Raw genomic sequence first — 25498 nt, forward strand, 5'->3', positions numbered from 1 at the left:
GATGATACTCGTGTAAGCGAGTCTGCTTGCAGCTCCTGTTCATCTATTATAAATATGAACTCCAGCATTGTTCACAAGTCACACTGCGATGAGAGGAAACCCTGTATCAGCACTGGTTCAAAGAGGGGCTTTCTCACTATCATCTCATAATCACGATGACAGAAGGACTGCATGGGGCAGTGCATGGGCTTCTAGAAGAGCAGCAAGCTTTCTTCACCAGAGTAAAGCACCTTCATCGCAGATGCAGCATTTGCAATAAAAAGAAATGAAAACTTCAAATGAGACTAAAGCGAAAAATCAAAATGAGGTGATAAGATTTCTAAAAGGAGATTATTTGTCAAACACAGCGCAGGGAATGTTATGGCATGGAAGACGTAGCCAGTGTGGAGTGTACAGGGCTGTACTTTCTGCTAAGATTCAGACAAATGCTCTAAAATTGACTGGACGCAACTCCACAGTATTCTGAAAAAGCAATCCAAGTGTTTCTCAAGGCAAAGAAATGTTCTTAGTGGCCATGTTAGTCACCTGATTTAAAGAGCATGCTTTTCAGTTACTGAAGACAAAACTGAGGGTAGAGACCCACAAACAAGCAGGATCTGAAGGCGACTGCAATAAAGGCTGAGTATTAAAAACTGTTTTATGTTTCAAATTCTGTGAGTTCATCCAGTTACTCTGGAAATGTGTCAGTGTGCATGCAATTCCTAAACAGTTATTTTAGTACTTTTATAAAATGACTTAAGTTTTAAGGATTAAGGCTGACCTGCACTTCAGTCACTCCTACTGTGCTGGTGTACAAAGGCACAACTATAACACAAATAGTGTCATTAAAACTTATGGATGCAAGTGTGAGAATGTTTGTCTATTGGTTTGATTGGTTGGTTGTTTGATTTTGGTAGCTCTGTAGTTTAGTGGTATACACACATGCCTGATGTGCAAAAGCTCCCTAGTTCAATGCTGGATACAACAGTCCTTTTGGGCTTGTTTCAGGAAGGACATCTGGAGTAAAACTCAAACATGTGGGGTTGTGGTGTCCCCCTGTGAGTAAGGGTTGCTGTTTTTGTTTTATTGAGTATTACTGTCTGACTACATTTGGTTTTATTTGAAAAGGAAAGAAAAACAACTCAAATGATACTGTATTTTATAAATAATGAGCATGTTGGGGTTATTTTAAAATGAGACACAAATTATACTTGTGAGGAGGCCTTCCTTTCATTTCCACTTTTTTCATTTTCCAAAGCCATCCATTGGTCAGGATTTGACCACTTGGCGGCTCAACTCTGGCCACCTTTAATAATCCTACATACCGAAATGTTGCTGTAAGAAATTCTGAATTATGTTAGCGAAAACTGTACTGTGCATTTTGTCTGCACTGCCTTCTGCTGTTGTGCAACATCTTCAGCCTCTGGGCCTTGGTGGTTCTGCTTCAGTCGATTTACAAGCAGCCCTGATGTGGACCTCTTTACCACACCCCTATGCCACATCGGAGGCCACCTCCACTTTACTGTAGCCCTAGAAATAATTAATACTTTGATGGTCTCTGGGCATGGCTCTATGATCTTGTTGGATGAACCACACCTGTGTGCTAGTCTGAAGGAGAAAGTCTTTGCTCATCATCACATTGGAAGTTGATACATACCTCAGGACATGAGGTTAGGGGTTAAATTAGTGTTTTTTCTAAAGTTAAGGGGGGATTAAAGATACAGTTTGGAAAATCAGCTCATTCATGCACACGAAAAAATCTTCATCACAAAAAACCTGCATGTGCTTAGTAATAAAATCTCAGTGTTTTACTCTCATAAACAGTGATTACAGTAGTTTACTTGCACTCATTGTCAAGGTGGTGTTGAGCTGATGTTGGTGTGCATTGTTAATGCTTTCTCTGCAGAAGGCATGGGTTAACAGATGGAAGCATAAGCAGACTACTGAGCAGAGAAAGTTTATGCTCATTTAGAGCTATTTTCAGCTGCTCCCTTCACCAGATGTCACCACAGCAGGTAGTTCCACATGTTTGATTTGGCAGATTTTCTTGCCAGATGCCCTTCCTGACACAGCCCCCAAGGAATTTGTGTCTCGGAGTTCTCTTACTTATTAGGCAAATGAGTAAAACACTACATTATAGCAACAGAAGGCTATGGAGGCTATGCTAATACTGAATAAAATAGATAAATGAATATAAGTCCTTAATCAGTGTAGTTTGTTTGCTTGTTTGTTTTAAATTCTGTCAACGTAATTCTGGAAAAGTATGGCAAAACAGGCTGAATGGAACATTTGGGGACCCCAAGCAGATTAACCCAGAAATCTTTTATTTTTATATTAAATTATTTTATTATAAATTATTATTTCCTATCTTATTCATAGCCTTTTCCTTTTTTGTTTTCTTTAGGTCACGAGCAGTTGTCCAAGCATTTCACTACATATCGTACTGTGTATGACTGTGTACGTGACAAATAAAATTTGAATTTGGATAAAATTTGAATTTAAATTCTATCCAGCAGGCGGCGCTAATGCACCAATAAGTCGGTTGGTAAAGCAAGAACAAAGAAGAAGAAAAAACAAGAAAGAATTCCAGTTATGTAAAGAAGAATTATTTTAATCATGTCGGTATTTACTGATGGATCTAAAAATGGAGGGAGTAGTCATGAGGGAGTGTGTGTATATACTAGTTAATCTGCTGTTCTGTGGGATTCCTTGCCGATGATGGTGTGGAAGGCAGCCTTAAGCTAAAGTTTATAAAGGTAATGAGGAAACTGTTGAAAAGTTTATGGTAAGTTGTTGGTAAGAAAGACAGCGAAGGATTTGTGGCAAAAGATATGGACACTTGAATCAAGAGGCGATACTGCTACAACACACAGAAATCGACCAGAGTCATGACTTCAAATGGAAAATACAGAAAGGAAAAGGAAGACCTGAGAACACTGCATTAAATCAAGCCTTTATTTAACTGCTAAATATAAATAACAGAGGATCTTCGTTCCTGACACAAGAGGAGGATGGACATTGCAATGGATTTTGGGAATGCTGCAAGGACGTCTTCATAAAGACAAAGGAGTGGAAGCTTAATTCAAGAGTGAAAGGGACACTCTTGAATTAAGTGACACCTGTGGTAGTGACACCTGCTCTGATATGTAGTTTGGATACAGTGGCACCGACAAAAAGACAGGCAGCTGAGATGTCAATGTTGTCACTGGAAGCAGTGGCAGTCCTAGCCTATTTGGCGCCCTGGGCGCCAAATAGGCTGCCTCCCCCCCCCCCCCCCCCCCCCCCCCCCCCACACACACACACACACAGATAAAACATATTAAGGATTGTACATTAACATAAAGCTGTTGTACACACACACACACATATATATGAAGTGAGAGAGAGAGTATGCATGGTACGCAAACGGCTACCAAACAGCCATCATAATTCGTCATACAATGAGAACAGGACAAATCAACAATTGACACTGACTAATTAATATTAAAATCTGTAACATAATGTATTGTTTGGAGTTTAGTCCGTTACTGTTACTATTTTTACCATTTCTTCTTGGAGCAACTGTAATGCACATAATTTCCTTAGGGATTAATAAAGTATTCTGATTCTGATTGTTTCAGGATGTCCTGCCATTATCCAATCACACATCTGCTTACCTGTATCTTTTGCTCGTTTCTCTTCCTCTTCTTTTCTCTTTTTTCTAAACTGAGGACCTGATGGCTTTGAACTTTTCTTGTCCATCTTCCATTGGTTTTAATTTTGCACTGCAGTATGAACACCCATCCCTCAACCCAAGGATCACCACAACATGATCTAACACACCGACACCTTAGTTCACAGATTCACTTTGTCTAAGGTGTATTTCTGGGATTTCACACAACCCAGGATTCAAATCATGAATACATAACGGGCTTGGATTTACATCATTATGAATGAAATGCGCTCTATTTGGAAGCAGCCGGCCCCCCTCCCCTTTCGACGGGGTGAGACTTTAAATCATCAAACTGTAAATTTTAAATTGTTATTGATCCCTTTATCCCGAGTCCTAAAGTGTACATTTATTTTCTTACTCTTCTTATATATGTTGTTTGTTTACTTGCACTGCTGTAACTGGAGCCTCGTCGTCTCGTCTCTATATACTGGACTGTCTGTAGCGGAGATGACAATAAAGTTTACTTTGACTTCAGCAGCAAGCAGGCGCACCGAGAGCTCTCGCGCTCACTTTTCGTGTATAGAATTTCGAAAAAACATTGGTGCAAATTATAAGTCTGTATTATAATGTCTGGTGTTTTCGTGTTTGTTGGTTTGTGTTTATTTTGTTTTATTTTGCGAGTTGGTTATTAGATGCTGCTCCAGCCGGTCAGAGAATCCCCCGCCGCCCCGCCCTCTTCTCTCTGCGCCGCAAGCAGCAGGTGCACCTCACAAACGAAGGGCGCCCTTACTCCCAGCAAATGGGCGATAGAAAACCGATCGGTGCCTATGCCATTCCCAATATGCGCTGGCTGACGTCGGGGCAGCATGAGTACGAGCAATTTTTTTTTTTTAACCGATGCCCGTGATGCCGTCCCGGGCAACCGCCCGTATCTAAAACCGCTACTAAACGTAGCTATCGAACTGTGCTAGCATTTTGTGCGGCTAGCTAGCTTGCCTACTTGCTAGCTAGCACGCTGGCTGACACGGCGCAGAGAAGCGTAGTTACGGACCAGCAAGCTGACGGGTAGTTTCCTGGCTGTGCGGTGACATTTATTTTATTTAGACGACGGGAACGATCTGACGCACACCTTCTTCAACCCCGACAGGGAAGGCTGGCTCTTAAAGCTCGGTATGTATGGGGCGCCTCAGAGGTGTAAAATTAACCTTCACCATGGTGGTTCATGTTAGTTGCAAACGTGTGCTGTATTTTTGTTAATAGATTAACATAAATTTGTGATAGACATCACATAGTGAGGTGCCACAAAAAACTACAAAAATGGTGCCTATGACCAACGAATGACGTTTGCCTGTTACCGCTGTCGCATGCGAGCATGCAAGAATAAATGTTAAGCACCTAGGGTAGACTGACTCGATTAAATATTTCACCAGATTCACTCCAGAATAATTAAAACCTTGGAGAAGCAAAATAATAGCAAATGTAGAGGGCTGGGGTTGATCGTGCTGAAGGTGGAAGCATGATGGTGCGAGACAGATTTGCGGGCAGCATGAGCTTCAAACACAGGGGAGACTTGGTTGTCAGGCAAGTGAGATCACAAGGAAACAAAGAGCTAGGCAAAACTAAGTTGGCCTTGGCAAAAGGTTTCAAAGGAAATTTGTGGTGCACCTGCAGCATGTCTGTTTTTGTCTTTATCCATCAGCTTGTGACCTCTCCTCTTTGTTTTGTCTACTATTCTCTTCTCATTTTATAGTAATCTCTGCATTTTCTCTCTTCATCTTCCTGCCATGGTGTTTTTTATCTCTCTTTTTTTTCCTCCCATGTTTTGGTTCCTCCCTCCCTCTCTCTGACCTCTGTTTCACTCTTCGTTCTGCTATTCCATTTTGCTCTGTGATGGCTGCGCCCTCTTTAAATCTCTGTATTAGGAGGAAGGTAACACTTTGTCTTCATTCCTCCGCTCAATTCATCACCGAGCGCCCTCGTTCTGACACTGGCTGCCATTATCTCCTTAGCACAACAGGCCCTTGAACATGCTGACCTGCTCATATAATTGTGTTGTTGTATCATAGCTGTAAATGGGAAAATAAGTGTATAAGCAATGTGATGTGATGGATTATCTTATTCGAAGTTAAGTCAGAGGTCAATGATCTGGCTCATTCTGCGTGGGGATTGGCTGTATTATTCCTCTTGTGGCTACTGAGAAGGCACAAAGGACACAGCTAAGCTCGTTCTTACGAGAGCCCTTTTCCATACCAAAAAAAGCTGTATGAGCTGGCCCAATATCAGCTGTAGCATTAGCTTCAAAACCTGCACACAACCATTGGAATCCTTTCTGCAACTTCACTGAAAGGAAGCATAAAATTATATAACAGCCATGAAAATATCAGCAAGTCACCCAAAAGGTTAGGCCAAATTACTCGTCAATAGAACGTCAATTGTTTGTAGATGCCAGGAATCATCGTGATTCATACCGATTAGCTGAACGGGTCATCTCATGCTCTCTACCTCTTCCCTGCACGGGAAGGACAATTTGTGAACTGATGACAGCTGTCTGCTGCTTTCAGAGGAAACTTGAAGTGTTCAAAGAAGACCTGCAAGGAGACTATGCACACTTCCCAACAGTGAAGGAACAGGTTCAGGGACAGAGAGATGTGTCCTCTTTTGTTGACTTTGTTGATAAGCTGATTGAAAACTTCAGCAAACGTTTTGATAGCTTCAGCTTTGGACAGCAGCTCACAATGTTCATAAAGAACCCATTTGCCATCACTGATGTCAGAGGGTTCTCAAAGGAAGTCACACAGCACTTCAAGTGGGCAAATGCTGGGCCTCTTCAAATGCAACTGATTGATCTCCAAGCAGATGTGGCCCTGAAAGAGCAGTTTGGAAGAACTGAACCTGCCACTTTCTGGCCCCAAATGGTCTCTGAGACAGCTTTCCCAAATCTGAGGAAAGTAGCCCTGTACATCTTGACCATGTTTGGCTCCACATACAGCTGTGAGGCAGCTTTCTCCACAATGAACATAATAAAAACTAAATATCGTTCCAGGCTCACCAATGAGCACCTACACATGTGTATGAGAATGGCCCTGACACCATTCCAGCCCAGATTTAAAATCCTAGTAGAGCAAACTAAAGCTCAATTCTCTCACTGAACAACAGAAAGTGGGGACGTGGAATATAAGGGGGTGAAAGAAAGAGAAACTGTAAAATTGTTAAAATGTTTTGATGTTATCTGTTGAAAATGTATTGAGACTGTTAAGTCGAGATGTAAAATGTAAAGAAAAAGGGAAACTTTTTTTTCTGAAATTAAGCACTTTGTTTTAAGATGCACAATTTAGCCAGTTTATTTATTTTCTCTAATTCATTTTAAACAGCAGCCCTATATCTAATGTAGGCCTACTGTGTGTTTCAGTGTTAACAATAAATTTTGTTGAAATGTTTTTAACTTGTATTTTCATTGATTTGAAAGTCTATTGTTCAAAAGTTCAGATATAAATTAAAAAAAAAAAAAAGGTTGCTTCTCTATCACAATCATAACGCAAGTTAGACATTATGATGTCCCGGACCTCTGCTTGAGAAGATTTTCTCCAACTGGACCTCCTCAAATGTTAGTTTAATACCCCTGGTCTAGGCCATCTGGCCGAGGCCTTTGTGTGTGTGTGTGTGTGTGTGTGTGTGTGTGTGTGTGTGTGTGTGTGTGTGTGTGTGTGTGTGTGTGTGTGTGTGTGTCTCTTTGGACATGCAAGTGGGTTAGGTTAATACTAAATTTCCTATTGTTGTCAATGTGTGCAAACAGTTGTCTGTCTCTCTGTGTTAGCTCTGCGACAGGCTGGCGATCTGTCCAGGTTGTACCTGCCTCGTGCCCTATGGCAGCTGGGATTGGCTCCAGCCCATCCATTCATCCACCAACTCAAACTCTTAAAGTTTAATCATAGCAACAAATTTTCATAAAAACTACATTTATTTGAGCTTTCTGTAAACAAAACAAACTGATGATAGCTCTGTATATTAAGTGTACATGTGGTTCCCTGGACTGCAGCAGAGTAAAACTTCTATTTCGTTAACTAGTCCAATAAATCATACTGGGTGTTAGGATGATAATCTGAGTCACATAAGCATTACGTTATTTATTTACATCAGTGACAGCTGCTTTGTGCACATTTCATCCAGTCAGCAAACAAGTTATTATGAAGATTATATGTTGACATAAGTCCCATTAAGTTTTTATTTTTTGATTACATAGATAAATTGTTTATCATGTTCCCAATAATCCATTTTTTCTTCAATGACACAGCTAGATGGACAGATTGTGGGGAATTCCTTATATTTTGCATTAATGCATTAAAATGTCACCCTATGACAGCTGGGATAGGCTCCAGCGCTCCCCCGCGACCCTGAAAAGGACAAGCGCAAGCAGATGGATGCATTAAAATGTTTCCAAGACTGTCACTGCAACAATCACAGGCCATTATTTATTTTTTTCCTGCTGCTTTCTATTTAAAAAGTGTCAGGCTTTTCTCAAATCGGGTCAGGGCGCTGCTTCTCTTAGCTGTCGCATGTATGTGTTCGTATGTGTCTGTGATTCCTCCTGTAGGAGAAACACCTTCATTCCCCTCCAGACCATTGCCCTTGCAGGCATCGGTCCCAAGGGATTGAGGGATAAGGGTCTGATTCGGTCTTATAATGCTGGGAAATGTTGATTAGAACCAGATGTGGAATGTGGAACAAAGCAGGTTAGCTTCCACATACACGAACAGATTCACCTTTTCAGTTTACCGTCATACGCTGTTTGTTTCTCCCTCGCAGGTGGCCGAGTGAAGACGTGGAAGAGGAGGTGGTTTATTCTGACTGACAACTGCCTCTATTACTTTGAATACACAACAGTAAGTAGGCAATTTGGTGTGTGCACGTGTGTGTGTGTCAGGACAGAATTTGACCATTTCATGGTGCACAATGGTGAAGGTGTGCTTTTCTTCTATTTGATCTCAAAAAGCTCCTAAAACAGTCAGTGATCACTGTTGACCTCCCTCGGCTTTTATTACCGCTACTTTTATCCAGTGGGAAAATAGTTAGCTTGTTTATATTATCCTAACATAGCTGTGTCGCTAGCGGTCACGTAGCACATCATTATATACCAGCTAGCCAAACTTCAGTAACCCTACAAACGTCACTGCTTTTTAGTTTTCTGTCTTCATTTATGTTGGAAGTGATAGCAGAGCTGTACGTTTTAATTTGTTTCCAAAACCCTGCAGTCAGGACATGCTATATTGTATTTAGATAGAAGCTAGCGAGCTAACTTCCTGCTAACTTCTAACTCCGTTAAATGTCATAAATTCCGTTTTCATGGATGCCTGGATGCTAAACTCAATTGTTACACCTGGTAGAGCAGAACGCTGATCATTTTATTAAAGATGAAAGACTTTAGACAGTTTTTCAACTCTCAGTAATGCCATAGTGATCGTTTGATATATGGACCTGCAGCGGAGTTTAGGTCCAGACACGGCTAGTGACGTCAGACTTAACGACCGGATAAGCCAAGTGTCTCCCTCAAGCCCACGACCATGAATCCCTCAGCACATACAAACGCCTTCTGTGGTGGGGGGCATACGCAGAGCCAGCTGTGAGCAGCTCTCCCAGGACATTTCCTCCCCCCCACGCTTTGCCACCTTATTAGAAGGAAGATGACAAGCAGGACATGGGGCTGTTCCTCAAGAGCTCTCACAACACACACACACACACATCTGGCCCCGCAGACACAATGGGGGGATGGAGAGAGTCGGGTTACATCTCCTTTGGGTGACCAGGATGAATTAAAAACCTTCAAAGTGCTTTAATCGAACCTTGATTTTTACTTAGATGCATTCAGACTTAACATAAAGGTTAAAAATGGCAACTAAATAGCAAATGTGTTGCATCAAAAACTCTGGGAAATTTTTGTGACACACATATTTTTGAGGTCTTGTTATTTGAAACTGTAAAACTCCACGCTAGAAAACAAAAAATACTAAATGTCTTCAATATTACCAGTGATGATAAAAGTGTGAAGGTTGTTTGCAATTACGTTTTTTACAAATTCTTGTTTTTTTTTTTTTTTTAATGAATCATATTCTGTCCCACCAACAAACAAGACAGCCAGCATAGCCTGTATATGAAAGATGGATAATTAAAAAAAAATAAAAATCACATTTTGGTTTTTGTCATTTTTGGGAGGATCTGGCTCAGAAACACTCGTCCAGAAGCATCTTGTCAATCACATCTCATCATGCCCTGCTTTATCATCTATTTTACCATGATGGTTCCATAATTTATAGAATAACATCATATTATATCAATCATACCTGAAACATGCAACTGAGACCATAAACTCACCGGAACGGTGTTTATTGAATTCATAAATCAGGTTAGCAAATAGTTAGTTTCTGTCCAGACTACTTTTTAAAAATTGGAGGCTACATCCATCTTTTATATACAGTCTGTGACTGGGTCATGGCAGCCATGCTAGCTGCTACAGCATAAGGCTAAAGGTGTCACAGGTGATGTGACAATGATCCAGGCGGATCTTTTGTCACTGTGACTTCATTTGCACATAGATATGATTATTGTCTTCATTTTATGTGGTGGTAAAATGATGTGCATGCAAATGAATAAGTGATACTGAGGACTGTTTTTCTGGGTCTCTTCAGGATAAAGAGCCTCGTGGATGAGCCGAGAAAACCTGTAAGAAACACCTCCTGTCCCTGCGAATAAATCCTCCTCTCATTTAAATTTAAATACCTTTGCACTGCCAAAAAAATCCAAAACACACAAACAATGTGTTCTCGGATTCTTTCATCATGTAAATCAACAGTTTCATGATTTTTCTTTAGAACTGCTTTGAGCTCTACAACCCCAACCATAAAGGTCAGGTAATCAAGGCCTGCAAAACGGAGGCGGATGGACGCGTCGTCGAGGGAAACCACGTAGTGTACAGGATATCTGCCCCCACCCCGGAGGAGAAAGAAGAGTGGATCAAATCCATCAAGTAAGAGACGCTGCGTTAGTGTGGATCCATTTACACTGAGAGGGCACTTAGCCAACGCCTGCCTGCTCCCATGTGGGACTTTCTCATGTCTGACCTTGACTGTGAGAAGCCCAAACGCGCGCACACATACACGGAGCTGCGAGCTTAATCATAACTATGCTTGAGGCTTGAGTACACACACACACGCAGGCTGGTGACTAACTGACTCATTTTCTCACACTTCCATGCAGATAACACTCGGAGGTGATGTCTGCTCTGCTGGATAAGCACACTTGCCTTTGATTAGCGCGCAACAAGAAAGGGGGGGGGGAACACACACACACCTGCTCAGACTCGGCGCACTGCTGTACACTTAAAAACATAATGACAGTTTTAATGCATTCCCATCCAAACACTTGTTAAACACAGAGAGGAGTGGAGGTGCTGCTGCAAATTGGACCCACTGGGTAACTTTCGAGCATGCTGGTTATGATCGGCTCTGTTTCAGTGCGATCAATATCAGGCGAAAAATTGTACTGCTGAATCTTCCCCGTGCCCTGATGAGATTTAAAAGCCCTTGGTGTGGAGAGATGTTTGATGAAAGTGGGGAAGGTTTAAGGGTGAGTTACTGGAATCTTATTTTGGTGAGCATGGCCTGGGGTATGGTTAAATAGACTGAAAACTGCTAATTTTCTTGGTTTAGAAAATTTCACATGGGGGGGGGGGGACTGCTGGCTTGTCGTGGCTGCACATCATGAAGTCTCCTCCTGTCACTTTGGCAGTGGAATGATTACACATTAGACTCAGCGGGGCAGAGCTGTGCTGCCGCAACCACACTCCGGGGCGGCAGACTGTCCTGTGGTCAGCAGATTTCACACAAGCACGCGACTATACACAGACACACACACACACACTGTCCGGCCCTGATTCAACCTGCAAGGCTGGAAACTGCTGTTGTAGAAACTGTTCTGCACTTGCACACGTCAGCCGTCATGGTGGTGGGAAAGCGGCTAATTACTCAGCGTTATTCCCATCAGCGATCTGTGACTCCGCTATAGAAGTCCAAGTTAAATACGCCGTGGTTGACGAGCAGCTGCGTTAATGGAAAAACTTGAAGTTGTAATTTTTACAATTTTATGGCAGCTCCGTATCACATGTGCGAGGTGAAAGATGCTCATTGTGACAAACCCACATGATTCGCACTTTCACCCACAGTACCACTTTGCTTCGTGACGTGTTGGAGCTTTTTTTAGCTTGTGTTGACTTTACAGCCCGCAGCTCATTTTGGTTCAGTCTCTCACCTTCACAGCACAGCAGTGCTTAATGCACGCAAAGTTAGCAACTACCTCACTGAAATATTGGAGAAGAAAAAATGCACATCAACTTAAAAGCTCATGAGCTTGCAGCATGTCTGCTCCATCCTAAAATTCTGTTACTCAATATTTGACTTCCACTGAACTAAGATACACAATTATCAGTCGCACAGATTTCTAGCTCAGCGAGTGTGTGTGTGTGTGTGTGTGAAGAACAGCGTTCAGTGTAAGTGCCAGATTTTGGTGCTGATGAACTTGTAGATGGGTGATTTATTTCAACTATACAGACAAAACAGGATGGATAGGATAGAGATATCCAGTTCAAGGTGATGGGAGGGGCTGTAGCCTTCCCCAGCTGTCATGGGGTGAGAGGCAGGGTACATCCCGGAAAAACCATCAGCCTGTCGCAGGGCTGACACAGACAGACTAGATAGAAGCAGTTTTGCTGATATTAAAAATAGGTGTTGTCGTTGTTAAATCTGTTCCTTCCTGTCCTCCACAGAGCAAGCATCATCAGGGATCCTTTCTACGACATGCTGGCCACCAGGAAGAGGAGGATAGCCAACAAGAAATGATGATGACTCCCCCTCACTTACGTCAAGTGTCAGCAGCATTTCTGTCATCAGAGGAATCCTTGTGTGTATGTGTGTGTGTTTAAGAGTCTCAAAGGCGTCCGATTCATACGTTCTCCGTCAGCCCTGCGGGACATGCAGTAAAACATATGGGACTGACGTGGATCATCCCTACTTCTGCCTGAAGATTTGTCTGCACCTCAGTTCTTGGCTGTTGGGAATTAAAGATTCAAATTCAGTCTGCTACAGGCAAAAAATATAATTAAAAAAAGAAGGTAAATTCTCACCACACTAGACGACGATGGAGAACAGCATGAGGACTTCATGTAACTGGAGATGGCCAAAGCTGTAATCATTAGTCTTTTCGTCATGCCCTAATGTGAGACTACCCCCTGCTGGACACATAAGGTGCTGCAACACACTGGGAGGATTTGAAAGCTGAATGTTCAGCTCCCAGCCACTCAGACCAACTTGTCTGGTCTCAGCGTTTTATTACCTTCACCTCCTTCGACAACTGCCAACAATATTTTGTAGATAATTCGCAACTACAGAAAGCCTCAAGCTCATCAGTCAGCTGGTCTGATTAATGTAGCCTTTAAGTGACTGTACCTGTATATGCAAACATACTCAACATGGGCTCGTACACACACAGTAACGCATCATATTAACTCACATAGTGAAGATCCACCTCTGCGATCGTTTCTTTTGTATTTATTTTCTCATCTTTTCACAAAAAAGCAGCCCCCCCCCCCCCGACTCACATTATGCATGTATAGTATATAATTTACATACTGTTTTGTTTTTTCTGTATTGTGTTCACGTAGTGTGGAAATCATAATGGCTGTAGCCTTTACCTGTTCATTTTTTTTTCTTCTCATTTTTAGTTTGACAGCTAACAAGTTTACAATAGTGGAAGAGGGTCATTGTGCAGCTTCCCCTCACACTGTTATTACTGAGGTTTAGATAGTATATGTAATATGAAAGAGAATTAGGACAAACCCTTTCAAAGTAAGATACTGGAATTTGCTGGAATACGTGTGAATGCTCTAACTGGAATCTTGAGGACCGTTTTCCCCAGACAGATCAAACCGCCCCACAAAGCCAAAACTTTCCTCACGGGCGCAGCTTTCAGCTCTAAGCACGGTTTGGCGTTTGTGCAGGAAAATGGCTCTCGAATACTTTGAATAAAAAATACATGCTGATAAGAAAACAGCTTTTTGCGTGCATGTGAGTTCAGCGAGCAGTGCTCGACTCTCCAAACTTACCAGGTCTTTGGTTATTTCAAACATGGATACAGTGCTGTGAGAAAATTAGGAGTGAGCTGAGCCCAAACAGCTAGAAAAGTGTTTGTATGTAACAAAAACTCCATTAGTTTCACGGCTCCCAGTGGGATCAAAGAAAGAAATAAAGTAAAACATTGCAGCTGTGTAGATATGGTGACATCTTAAACTTCCGATGCCTTTCAGTCCTCTTGGGCATCACGTCATTCTGTCATGGTCCTGGGTCGAGCAACCCAGTGTTTGAGTTTTATGTATCTTTTGTATTCATTTGTGCCCTAGTTTAGCTCATCTAGTTTATTTTGAGATTGCTGTTTAGTCCTTTGTTCCTTAGTTGTTTATGTCATCTTCCCCTGTACTAAGTCTCCCTGGTTCATGCGTCACGTCTGCGTGGTTATGTTTAGTTCATGTCATGTCTAATCTCCATGTTTCCTGTTTTACTTTGAAAGTCTGTATTCAATGTCAGGGTATTTAGTTTCACTTCTCCTGTCGTTAGGTTCATGTGTGTCAGCTGTGCTCCCATGTGTGGCCAGTTCCCCTGATCATCCCTCATGTATATTTAGTCTCTGTGTTTCATACAGTCTGTGTCGCGTCGTCTGTGTTCCCACCCTCCATGTTTTCACAGCCAGTCTTTGTATTCATAGTTATGGTTTTCTGTGTCTTCATAGTTTATCATAGCATCAGTTTCCCAGTTTGGTTATAGTTTTGTCTTGTCACTGCGCTTCTGCCTTGTTTGCACTCCGTATCATCAGCCACAATAAAGGCTCGCTTTTCGTTCGAACTGAGTTTTGTGTCCTCGCCTGTGTCTGCACCTGAGTCCTCCACACACTCTCCACACGGTCTGCCACAGCGGACCGTGACACATTCCCTTTGTTTCGTTCCTCTTCGAAGCAGGTGGATTTCTGTGATTGATGTTAACACGTTTTTTTCCAAGTCCTGAGTTCCACTGAGCAGCAGTTGAGATGTTTAAGCTCCAGGCTTTGTGTTCATACAAGTATATATTAATATTCTTCATCATAAATGTTCAACAGGTTTCTTTTTAGCCGATAGCTAGGAGAAATTACAGCAAATAAGCCCATTTGAGAAAACAAAAGAAAGAAAAAGAAAGGGGGATAGTTTAAATTTTAAAACACTTTATTCCTAATGAAGAAGCACCACGTCAATAAAGTTGATGTCATTCCTCTGCTGTTGTTAAAATTCGGTTGATGGATCTGAAATGACAAAGATGAGGTCTTAGTGAAGAGAAAGTATTAGTAGCTATTAGAGTCATTGTTTCAGGTCACTGGGAAATCCACTGCCGCTGATTTGGCTGTAACCTACAAAACAGGGTTTGATGGTTTAAAATTGGACTAGCTCATCAGCACCATTTAATTCAGCATTCCTGTGATTTTGGAGACTAAATATAAATACCTGGTTGTCCATTGAGATGGCCGTAACTTGAACAGTTTGCCGGTGTGGTATGATTGGAAGGTAGTAGATGGCCACCGCTGCCGTCAGCGTAGTCTGTGCAGCGACGTTTTTCCGGTGGAAAGCCATTGTCATGTTCAAAGTCTCTGTCAGAGTGGTGTCGCTTGCGGCTCTCCCTTTCCTCGCTGCTTCTGTTTCTGTGGCTCAGAGCACTGGGCTGTGCAGTTCGGGATCGCTGTCCCGATGGCTCTTCTTTTTCTTTTTCTTCTTCATTTCCGCAGCTCTGTCTGAATCTCCGTCAGAACTTCTACGGGATGACAGAGAACCAATCACATTGTTTAACAAAACCAAGATCTCAAGCTTTACGGCCAGCCTAAGACAGAAAAAGTGACCCATTATCAATAAAATGATGAAAATTCTTTCCGTTTTTAAGAAAATATTAATACTGATAGTGAGCTTTAACCCCATATTATTTTCAAAAAAAATCTAGCTTAAAACAAACAAATACATTTCCTTCTGTTTTCATTAAAGGATGGAGAGAAAGATGGCAATACGCACCCACTCTCATGGTGTCTGTCTTTATCCTTTGATTTCTTCTTTTTCTACTCTTTTTGTGTTTTTTAGTGTGGCGGGCCTCAGAGCTGTCGTCCCTGCACTGTAAAAAATCAAACTTGCAATTGCTGAGCTTACAGTCATTTCTTTCACAATTCAACAATAAAAGCTGAGTTGCCCCATAAACTCAAATACATTAAGGGTTTCAACTAATCATTTAACGTTTTGGAGCAAAAGTTGGTCTCAGCTGAAATTTATTGCTGGCAAAATGAATGAATTCAAGTTTTACATGAGTTGAAGCTGTTGGCGCCTTTCTGTGCATCTCATATTTTTGGATACTACGGGGTCTACTTGCACTTTTGCAAGGACTGAAAGCCACCTTGCCGTCTGCTTTAACGCGAACACGAGGCTTTTTACACCAGGAGCTGGATGCGGCTAAGGTCGTTCTTCTCAACTTTCTTAAGGCAAGTAATGTTTCTTTTATTGTGTATTTATATGTGTTTACTACATCATTTAAGATTCCCCCTAGACTGTTTTACTCAATCGTGCTGCTTGAATGCCCTCGTGAGCAACTTGAATGTTTTCCATCATAAAATAGTGCTTTAAAGTTTTCGTATAAAAATCGCCATGTCACAAAACAATGAAAATCCGACAAGCATCCCTACCAAACAGGCGCGCTCATGTCTGACAAGCCTCCGCGACACCCCCTACGTGTATTTCATTAAGTGCGGCTTGTGGCCGACATACCACCGAACGAAAACCCCCCACAAAATAGGCTAGCTCGCTCATGGCTGACGACCAACGGCGGCGAACCCCCCCGCCCGCCCGCCGCTTTTTATTAAAAAAAAATAATTTCGGGGCGCACGCTGCCATGTCGTTTAATTTGTTAAAAGCATATTTAGCCAATAAAATGTGGTTTAGTTTCTGTGTAAACGTGTGGTGGAGTCCTCGCAGCCAGCGAGCTCCACCAAACACACAAACAGGAGGGAGAGGAAGATCGGAGAAGCAGCTACAGAGCACAAGCAGCAGAGCAGTAAATATGGGGGTATTTTAAATACGAAGGCAGACTAGAGTCTGCAAGAGTCATATCAAACAGACTTTAACTCTCTGGGGGCACGTCAAAATCACATGACCAATTTAAGACGATGCAGCAACTCAGTCTCTATTTCAACTTGGGTCGAAAGTGCGGACTTCAAACTATACACCAGTTTTTGAATTGTGTCGATAGGCCACGTAAAACCAGAGTTATGATTAAAAAATACACGCGATGTGTTTTTTAACAAAACAGTGGTGTTTACAGCGAGAAGAACGGAAAAAACTGCGTTTTCTACGACCGCGCTAGCAAACACTCTACTTACGAGTAAAAAAAAAAAAAAAAAAGCGAAACAAAAAACCCCTTCCCTATTGGTGTTAGAGTTTACCATGTCAGCCAATCAAAAATGATATGGCAACATGTGGCACTTGGTTGTTTAGGAAGAAGGGGCCGTTTTAGGAGTGACACCCGCGACGGAAAGCGGGCGAACAAAAGAAAGAGAGCGCGAGTTTTCATATGTGAGACATTAGTGACGTTTAGCATGTTTGGAGGCTGTGTTGTGTAGTTATTGTTTTGTATTGTGTGTCAGTTATACTGCTCAATGTCACATTTGCTTCAAAAAAAGCCATCAAAAGCAGATTCCATTGTAAACGCTGTTCCCACATGGAAAACAGGACTGATACACCTGTTGCCAGACCTGCAGGGTTTAGGCCTTTGGTGTTCTCCTGTCTTATACTGAACACAAACTATTTTTTTTTTTTTTTTTTTTTTTTTTTTTTTCTTGGACTGGCACAAATAATTTGTGTGCCTTCTTATTTGATGCAGAACACCTGATTGTTTTGTAAATAGATTTAAATGGTTATATAAAAAACGCCTGAGGCCTTGGCTGCATTTTTAGGTAAATAGTACCATATAACTTTGTTTGCAAAACTTGTGCATGAAGTTCCCAAATTGATATAAAATTAGTTTTCAAAAAGTGTGTCCTCCTGAATGGGGATTATAAGCTAACAAGCAGCGTTGTGTGTTTGGCAGATGGCAGGTCATGACGGAGAGTTCAACTCTCATTCCACTTTTTGTTATAAATGCATTCAAAAAATGTTGTCATAAGTGTGCTACATTGGTTGTGCATCAAAATTACTTTAAAAACACTGACAAAACCATGAGCAATTATCTGGAATAACTAATTTTAACATCTTATTTTATAAGGCTGTATTTTTAGCAACAACACTTAATGTGTTTTAAAAACAAAATGGTAGGTTTATAAATGAGTCTGAGTCTTATTTGATTTCCTTGTTTTAGGTCTCAAACATAGTCCAGCATCAACGAACCATCAGTTTGGAAGGGTTACTGATATTTGTTCGCGACGACGAGACCAAACTCTTCTTAACATGTCTGGTGAGTATGCAAATCTACTCAATCTTCAGTTTTAGTTTACAGAGACTTATATGTACTGTTGTTAATTTTGCATAGGATACAGATCCAGTTGAGAGGGCAACCTGAGGTGTTACGGTGGGCATCCTCACTGTTCTGGAGGACTACGTGGGACCCAACTCGCAGTCCACAGGGGTCAACACTGCCATTGTTTTGGAAGAGAACATTATTCTTGATGATCTGCCAGACCTTCCCACTGCCTTTGCCTACCTGGCCTACTTTATGGACTCAACATGGAGTTTCCCAAAGAACTCAAGTACACATTTGTTTGCTGTATGGAAACCAGATAGAAGAGTTCACATCCTGCCATCTGATGTTTTGAATCTGTTTGTTAGTGACTATCAATCAAGATAGGTTTGATATTCTGTCTGACAATACCACACCTTTAAAATTGTAACATTTATTACAAGAATTTGGCCTTTTTTTTTTTTTTTTTTTTTCTTTGGGAAAAGGACTTTATTTGTGGCTGAATGTTGTCAGTATGTTAAAAATGGCTCATCTCAAAACATTGTCAGTGGTGCAATTGTGTTTGAATACAATAAAGTTATTTGAAAATCAACATTGTGTAAACATTCATTAATACAACAGGGAAACTATAAAGGATACTTTTTCTAGACTTTAGGAAATTGATTGGCAAAACAAAATGTTGCGTAAACTAAAACTAATACCTTGTGTAAACTTTAGGAAATACATTGCTTAAAACAATAAAATATGAGAAGAAAAAGCAGTTATTAATCTTGTAAACACAAAAACATTAGTTGAAGCAACTTTTCTCCTAAACTTGAAATTATAAGTGATCCATCAGAACCTAAAAACGTAAATGCAGTGGGTTGCCTTGAGTTAAGTTTTTGCAACTTTGTTTAAAAAAAAAAAAAGTCTTTGCTGAGAGTCCTCTTGCGATTTTGATCCTCTTTGTCTGGAGAGGAAAGGTGAGCCCGTGGCGGGGAGCCCTTGAACTTATAAAAATAAAGACAAGATTTACCTTGTCAGGGCCGCTGTGTCCATTCACTTTGTGATGACCATTGTGGTGCCCATTTTGGCTGGATTTGAAGTCTCCATACGCTTGTCCATTTAATCCATTGCCGTGATGGTGCACTCCTGACTCCCCATTGGCGGTTTTGGGAGAATTATCAAAGACATTTCCTGTGTCTTTATTTTCATTAGGATGAGACTTGGATGAACTGCCGTTATCCAGAGTGTCACAGTTCTCTTGGTCTGATTCCTCTTGGCTATCCGGCACCAGGAAGGACGCCCCGTTTCCTACAGGGTTCTGATCCCCATTACTGAAAGGCATGCCGCTGACTTGGTTTAGTGGACGTGGAATAAAACGAACGTCTGGTTGGATGTCTGAGGTAGACTGTGAGGAGGACAAAGAGCTGGAGGAGGAGGAGCTGCTGGCGGAGGACGGCTGGCAGTAAGAGGAGGAAGAAGCAGATGGGCGGTTCGGTTTGCTTTGCCCAATTGAAAATGAAAGCTTCTGTTGTTTGTCGCTGTCTAGAATCATTGTGGGCTGACTTACTGAGTGGGAGAGGGAAGCAGAAGAAGCTAGTCCATGGTTTGGTTTCCCCACCGTGCTGGGCTTGGAGCTTGTGGGATAGTCCCTCAGAGATCCATTAACATGAAGAGAACTCTGAAGGAACAAGAAGTCACAACAACAGGTTTTTAGAAGAGAAACACTGGGTTTAACAAAAACAACATTATCAGTACCCTCAGGTGAGGAAGTACCTTGTTCATGTGTGGTGGCAGCTGGGGACCTATGAAGCCAACACTGTTCTGATGCATGGTGGCGATGGTGCGTGGGATCACCACCGGCCGGGGAGATGACTGACCAGATATGCCAGCGTTATGGTTCAAGTGGCTGTAGTCCCCAGTTTTTTTCACATCTGTGCACCTGATGACATGGAAAGAATATTAACCATGACAAAGCATCAACATTATAACATTAGGTTATAATAATACATTTTCTACAAGAAAAGTGGGAATAAACATGTCTACATTATTAAATAATGATGGGAAAAGTTCTACTGAAGGAATAAGCCTAGAATGTTTAAAAATACCGATGTTTACTCACTTGATGTAGAAGAGGACATATGCCTGCTGGTTGAGAACGGTCCTAATGTCACTGACTGACACGGACGAGTCATTCATCTGAAACCACTGCAAATTGCTGGCCTGTGAGACAGAATGAGAGAGATGTGACACAGCAGATTCAGTTTCTGAATTGAATTTGAGCTAAAAAGAAGAATCTTATGGTTATATAGGGGTCTTTTTTTTTTTTCTTTCTTTCAATGCATACAAAGTATTTTTCTCTGTTTGCATTCAGTTTTCTGCTTAAATGTGTTGTTTATGGTGTGTGTTTGTTTGTACTAAGCAACAGCAGCATTCAAACAGATTCAGGCACAGCCAGTACCTTAATATAGCAGAAATAGTGTCCAGCATGACAACTCAATCCAGAGTGAACCAGCACAGCATACAGCCTGTAGAGCTGGGGCTCCCCGTGGGACTGAGACATGAAGGGCCGCAGATCCAGATGCTCCAAATACTTCACATCCTGATGACCACCACACAAAGAATTTCAAACATTACATGCAAATATCCTGTTTTATAATAAAACAAAGCATCTGTCATGTATCTTTATGACTTAAGCAGACACTATTGGCCATTTGACTTTGTGATTTTGCCTCCACTGAAGTCTGCAAAGCGTTTGAGTGAGAGGGTGAGCACATTGGCGCTGCGATGGATTGTGAATCTTTTTGAGGCCGTTACCATTTTTTTGCACCTGAAGGAAACAAACATTCATCATGGTTTGGCATCTCTTTGACTTACTTGGTGCATTTGTAAGCATTTTCGCCATCCAGCTGTTCTGGCTTGACAAACTGCTTCAGAGCTTTGGAGACATTTGGAGCAGTCTATATGAACAGAGAGAGAGAGGAAAAACCTCACACTCCATAATGCAGAGAATACATAGTAGCAACGTCACTTTGAATGTTGTCCAATTACCTTAATTTCCAGAGTGATATCCAGAAAAGGGTCAAATGTATCTGAGACAGCTTTGCAGTTTAAACGTTTAACAGAAACAGAAATCAGTGCTATGAGTATCACACAAGCTGTAAGACATAAAAAGACAAATAAAAGAAAAATAAATCAAACCTTAAAAAACAGTGACTTACCTCTGGATCTTAGGTACCCGCCAAACACTTGATGGATGAAAGAGGTTGTACGTGCTTTGTCTCTAGGGGCCACCGTACATCAGTCACATGATTACATTTAACCAATGATCGCCCTTGACGGCAGAACGCGCTGGTTACGAGCCGGGAACGAGCTCACAAAGAGCACGCGCATATTTTGCGGTCCGGAGCTGTAGGAGAAACACAAGTTAACTCAGAGACACAGACTTACTATATTTCTTCCATACAGACTGATGCCACAAAACCAGTAACTAGGTGTACAGCGTACACTGTAGTGTGTAGCACCCAGGATTATTATCTTATTACTAGTATTTTAGTATTTTTAGTATTTATTTATTTATTGTCATTGTCAAGAACAATGAAATTGCGTTTGGGGCTTCCATACAACCCAAAAAAAAAGAAGAAAATAATAAATACCCCTTAAAACCCAAGTGTACATATTTAACCCAGTGTGACTCCAATGCAATAAGACAATCCTTAGCAATAATGTTCGTAGAAATTCAGACAAAGACCTGAGAAACATGACAAAATACAACAATGCAACCCATTCAATATTATTGTACTGTGAGATATGATATCAGATATGATAGTTATCTATTTAAGAAAGAGGGGGGGGGGGGGCAGGAGGGGGAAGAGAATAAAGATATGATGCACCAATGCAGACCAGTTCATTGCTATTAAGAAGTTGGATATGGTTATTGTCCGTGAGAGGGGGGCAGAGAGTTCAGGAGCCTCACAGCCTGTGGATACAGGCTGTTGGCCAGTCTGGATGTTCTGGCCTGTATAGACCTGTACCTTCTCCCTGAGGGCAGCAGATGGAAAAGGTGGCGCGCAGGGTGATGTTGGTCCCGCAGGTTACCAACGTACACGTTGGTAAGCTGTCTTGTTGCAACTGACAAACGAGCGTGCTGTGTGTGCAACAGCGCGACAAACATTACCTGTCCTTTTATTAACTGCACATGTAGTGCTGGTCATAGCTGCTGGCTACCTGTGTAAGGCTGTCATGGGTCTGTAGCTCTGTCACCGTTTTAGGGAACATATTTAGTTTTAAAGTATTTAGAACATATTTAGTTTTAAAGTAAGTTTCCGGGCTTTTCCTGCCTTTCTGGAGGGATTATATTTCACTAAAAAACGATCTAATATTCATGTCCACATAATAATTATTATAATTATAATATATTAAAAAACACACGCTGTATTTTAAAGAACATACATTAAGAAGCAGATTATATTAGATTTATATTTTAAATAAGACAAAAGTTGGATTTTACAGCAGTAAAATGATTGTATCTCTATAGTTTAAAAATGTAATAAGCTTTGCCCCTGCACAGAGTGGATAGTGAAACAAATGGAATCATCATAAATACATTATTTTATATTTATTACTCCCCCTCCTCTTTGCTTTATTATTGTAGCTCTAGTAATAAATAATAATGTAAGGATTCTGGATCAGCACCATGATGCCCATAGTATATACAGTATTCTGAAGAAGGTCTAAAATGTCACTTTGTGTGTGTGCATGTGTGTGTTTTATTTAGATGGATTTTTAAAAAAAAATATTACTCATGATATAACATTGTCCAGACATGCCTGGTAAGGACATGAGGAGGAAACAGAGCTGTGTGAGGCTACTAAAGGCAGTGCTATAACATTTTTCTCTCATCATTTTATTGTAGATTAAGTGCTGGAGTTGTTAGGTGTGGATGATTAAATTATAGTTTATTGCAATAGCAAGTTGTGCCTTGTTCTCACATAGCAAGTGGAGAGTGATATATGAAAAGATGGGATGGAAGGAAGAAGAGAAGCAAAGAGTGATTCACAGGCAGAGCCTAAGCGTTGTCACCAATCTTTGCATTTAGTTATTATCTCATGACACTTGTTTAATCAGCTACCATCTCTCCTATGGACTTTTTAATGTCTACAGTCTCAGATCAACACAGCCCTGCCCTCCAGCACTATCCACAGCAACCCCTCAACAGCAACATTGTACCCATCAGGTAAAACATCGGCTACGTTTGCTTTGCCTTGTTGCCCATATTAGATTCTTGATGAATGTGTGTTGTTGTTATTCAGCCTGGCTCAATGTGCCCCTTTTTAGCTTTAAGCACCCGCCCCTTTAAACCTCTCTGCACGGCCCTGGCTCAGAGCACTGGGCTGTGCAGTTCGGGATCGCTGTCCCGATGTCTCTTCTTTTTCTTTTTCTTCTTCATTTCCGCAGCTCTGTCTGAATCTCCGTCAGAACTTCTACGGGATGACAGAGAACCAATCACATTGTTTAACAAAACCAAGATCTCAAGCTTTACGGCCAGCCTAAGACAGAAAAAGTGACCCATTATCAATAAAATGATGAAAATTCTTTCCGTTTTTAAGAAAATATTAATACTGATAGTGAGCTTTAACCCCATATTATTTTCAAAAAAAATCTAGCTTAAAACAAACACATTTCCTTCTGTTTTCATTAAAGGATCGAGAGAAAGATGGCAATACTCACCCACTCTCATGGTGTCTGTCTTTATCCTTTGATTTCTTCTTTTTCTTACTCTTTTTGTGTTTTTTAGTGTGGCGGGCCTCAGAGCTGTCGTCCCTGTCTTTGCTGAGAGTCCTCTTGCGATTTTGAACCTCTTTGTCTGGAGAGGAAAGGCGAGCCCTTGAACTTGTTTGTTTCTGGTGCTGTAGAAGGTGAGAAATTTCCTTCCTTTGAGGAGTAATTTTCTCTCTCTTTGCCATTACTCTTATCCTTAATTGTCCAGGAGTCTTTACTATCCTGCAACCACCTCCGACTGCCACGAGACTCCTCTCGGTGGGAGTAACCATATCCCCTTCGCTCATGGTCAATGTCCTCTCTTGACCGGTAGCGGTAGTAATGGTTAGAGCACCTGTCGCGATCACACTCCCGAGGGTGCTGGAAGGTTTGCTCCCGGTGACGATCGGCCTCCCATTCCCTGTAGTAACGTCCAGAAAGGGGGAAACAATCCCTGTACTGGCGGTGGTGACTGTCTTTGTAGTCCCGTCTGTACCGGTGACGATCATCGTCGCTTTCTCGTTCGTGACTCCTATCCCTGTAGTGTTTTTCTCTATCTCTGCCAGAGCTAGAGTACAGTCTTTTCCTGTCTCGGGAAGATCGTTTTTCATTGCAACTAGAACTAGGCTTGGACTGATACTGCTCCTTTAGTATTTAGTCCTTCAGTCCCTGTTGTTGCACATTTTGCGACAACACTGCCTTTTTGTCCAGCTTCTTTCTCTGTCTGGAATATGAGCATAGGCAACACAACCAAATACTTTCATATGGCTAATGTCTGGGTTTTTTTTCATACCATCTCTGATAGGGTGTTTCGTTCTTTAAAGCAGATGTTGGGAGCTTATTCTGTATGTAAGCTGCAGTAGCAACAGCTTCTGCCCAGAATGTGTTTGGCAACTTTGCATGTGACAGCATGCTTCTAGCTGATTCCACTAGAGTTCTGTTTTTTCTCTCTGCAACACCATTTTGCTGTGGTGTGTGTGGTACAGTCATTTCATGGTGGATGCCTTGAGCTTTCAAATATTCTTGAAACTCTTTAGATGTGTATTCCCCACCATTGTCAGTTCTGAGTCTTATTACTCCCTGTCCACATTCATTTGAGAAGGTTCTTTCAAGCTCTTTGAACTTGCTCAGGACTTCTGTTTTTTCTCTTATGAAATACACTTTACAACATCTGGAGTAGTCATCAATGAAAGTCACAAAGTACTTTTTTCCTCCTACCCAGATAGCAAGGAAACATTGAAACAATGTTGAGTCAATATCAGGTGATGTCATTGAATCAACGTTGAAGTGTGACGTTGGCCTAACGTCACTCTTGCACCCTTTTTTAACGTTGAAACGTCAGGTTTTGATGTTGAATCAATGTTGAAACCTGACATTGATTCAACGTTATATTTTCTAATACTGTTGACATTGAAACAATGTCAGATTCTGATATTGAAACACTGTTGAGCTATGGTGTTGATTTTCCACCTCTTTCGCACAGTTGCTTTTTATTAAAACAACAGTTAAATCATGACTGGAAATCTACCTCTCTTTATAGGTATTTTAACCAATACTAAACTACTGCATCAATATT

General features: G+C 41.3%; 2 protein-coding genes across 5 annotated transcripts; one reads left to right on the forward strand and one right to left on the reverse strand.

Moving 5' to 3' along the window:
• The first annotated feature begins 155 nt into the window (after positions 1-155).
• Positions 156-18772, forward strand: LOC113012559 (cytohesin-3-like). Its single transcript, XM_080293701.1, has 7 exons — positions 156-221; positions 4701-4801; positions 10312-10345; positions 10495-10649; positions 12444-16213; positions 18082-18177; positions 18253-18772. The coding sequence occupies exons 1-5, from the start codon at positions 156-158 to the stop codon at positions 12514-12516; spliced, it is 429 nt and encodes a 142-aa protein (XP_080149827.1). The 3' UTR covers positions 12517-16213; positions 18082-18177; positions 18253-18772.
• LOC113012083 (ubiquitin carboxyl-terminal hydrolase 42-like) lies at positions 18598-25484 on the reverse strand. 4 transcript variants are annotated; one of them, XM_080294001.1, is made up of 8 exons: positions 23893-25484; positions 21384-23645; positions 21214-21263; positions 21040-21122; positions 20624-20764; positions 20285-20385; positions 19939-20104; positions 18598-19843 (listed from the first exon to the last, which is right to left on the reverse strand). In XM_080294001.1, exons 4-8 carry the CDS (start codon positions 21046-21048, stop codon positions 19022-19024), a joined length of 1239 nt encoding a protein of 412 aa, XP_080150127.1. In that variant the 5' UTR covers positions 21049-21122; positions 21214-21263; positions 21384-23645; positions 23893-25484; the 3' UTR covers positions 18598-19021. The 4 variants fall into 4 exon arrangements, with proteins under 4 accessions (XP_080150127.1, XP_080150126.1, XP_080150124.1 ...); XM_080294000.1 differs by having other exon boundaries at positions 21214-23645; XM_080293998.1 differs by having other exon boundaries at positions 21040-23645.
• Between the last annotated feature and the right edge of the window lie 14 nt (positions 25485-25498).

This window comes from Astatotilapia calliptera, chromosome 19 (genome assembly GCF_964374335.1).
Source record: "Astatotilapia calliptera chromosome 19, fAstCal68.1, whole genome shotgun sequence".
Lineage (NCBI taxonomy): Eukaryota > Metazoa > Chordata > Actinopteri > Cichliformes > Cichlidae > Astatotilapia > Astatotilapia calliptera.

Coding starts and splice junctions, on each gene's coding strand:
- LOC113012559 (XM_080293701.1), top strand. CDS start 156: ATGACAGAAGGACTGCATGGGGCAGTGCATGGGCTTCTAGAAGAGCAG. Junction 222..4,700: donor AGCAAGCTTTCTTCACCAGA/GTAAAGCACCTT, acceptor GCTGACGGGTAG/TTTCCTGGCTGTGCGGTGAC. Junction 4,802..10,311: donor AGGCTGGCTCTTAAAGCTCG/GTATGTATGGGG, acceptor GGGTCTCTTCAG/GATAAAGAGCCTCGTGGATG.
- LOC113012083 (XM_080294001.1), bottom strand. Junction 20,386..20,623: donor ACTATTTCTGCTATATTAAG/GTACTGGCTGTG, acceptor TCTGTCTCACAG/GCCAGCAATTTGCAGTGGTT. Junction 20,105..20,284: donor TATGTCCTCTTCTACATCAA/GTGAGTAAACAT, acceptor CCATGTCATCAG/GTGCACAGATGTGAAAAAAA.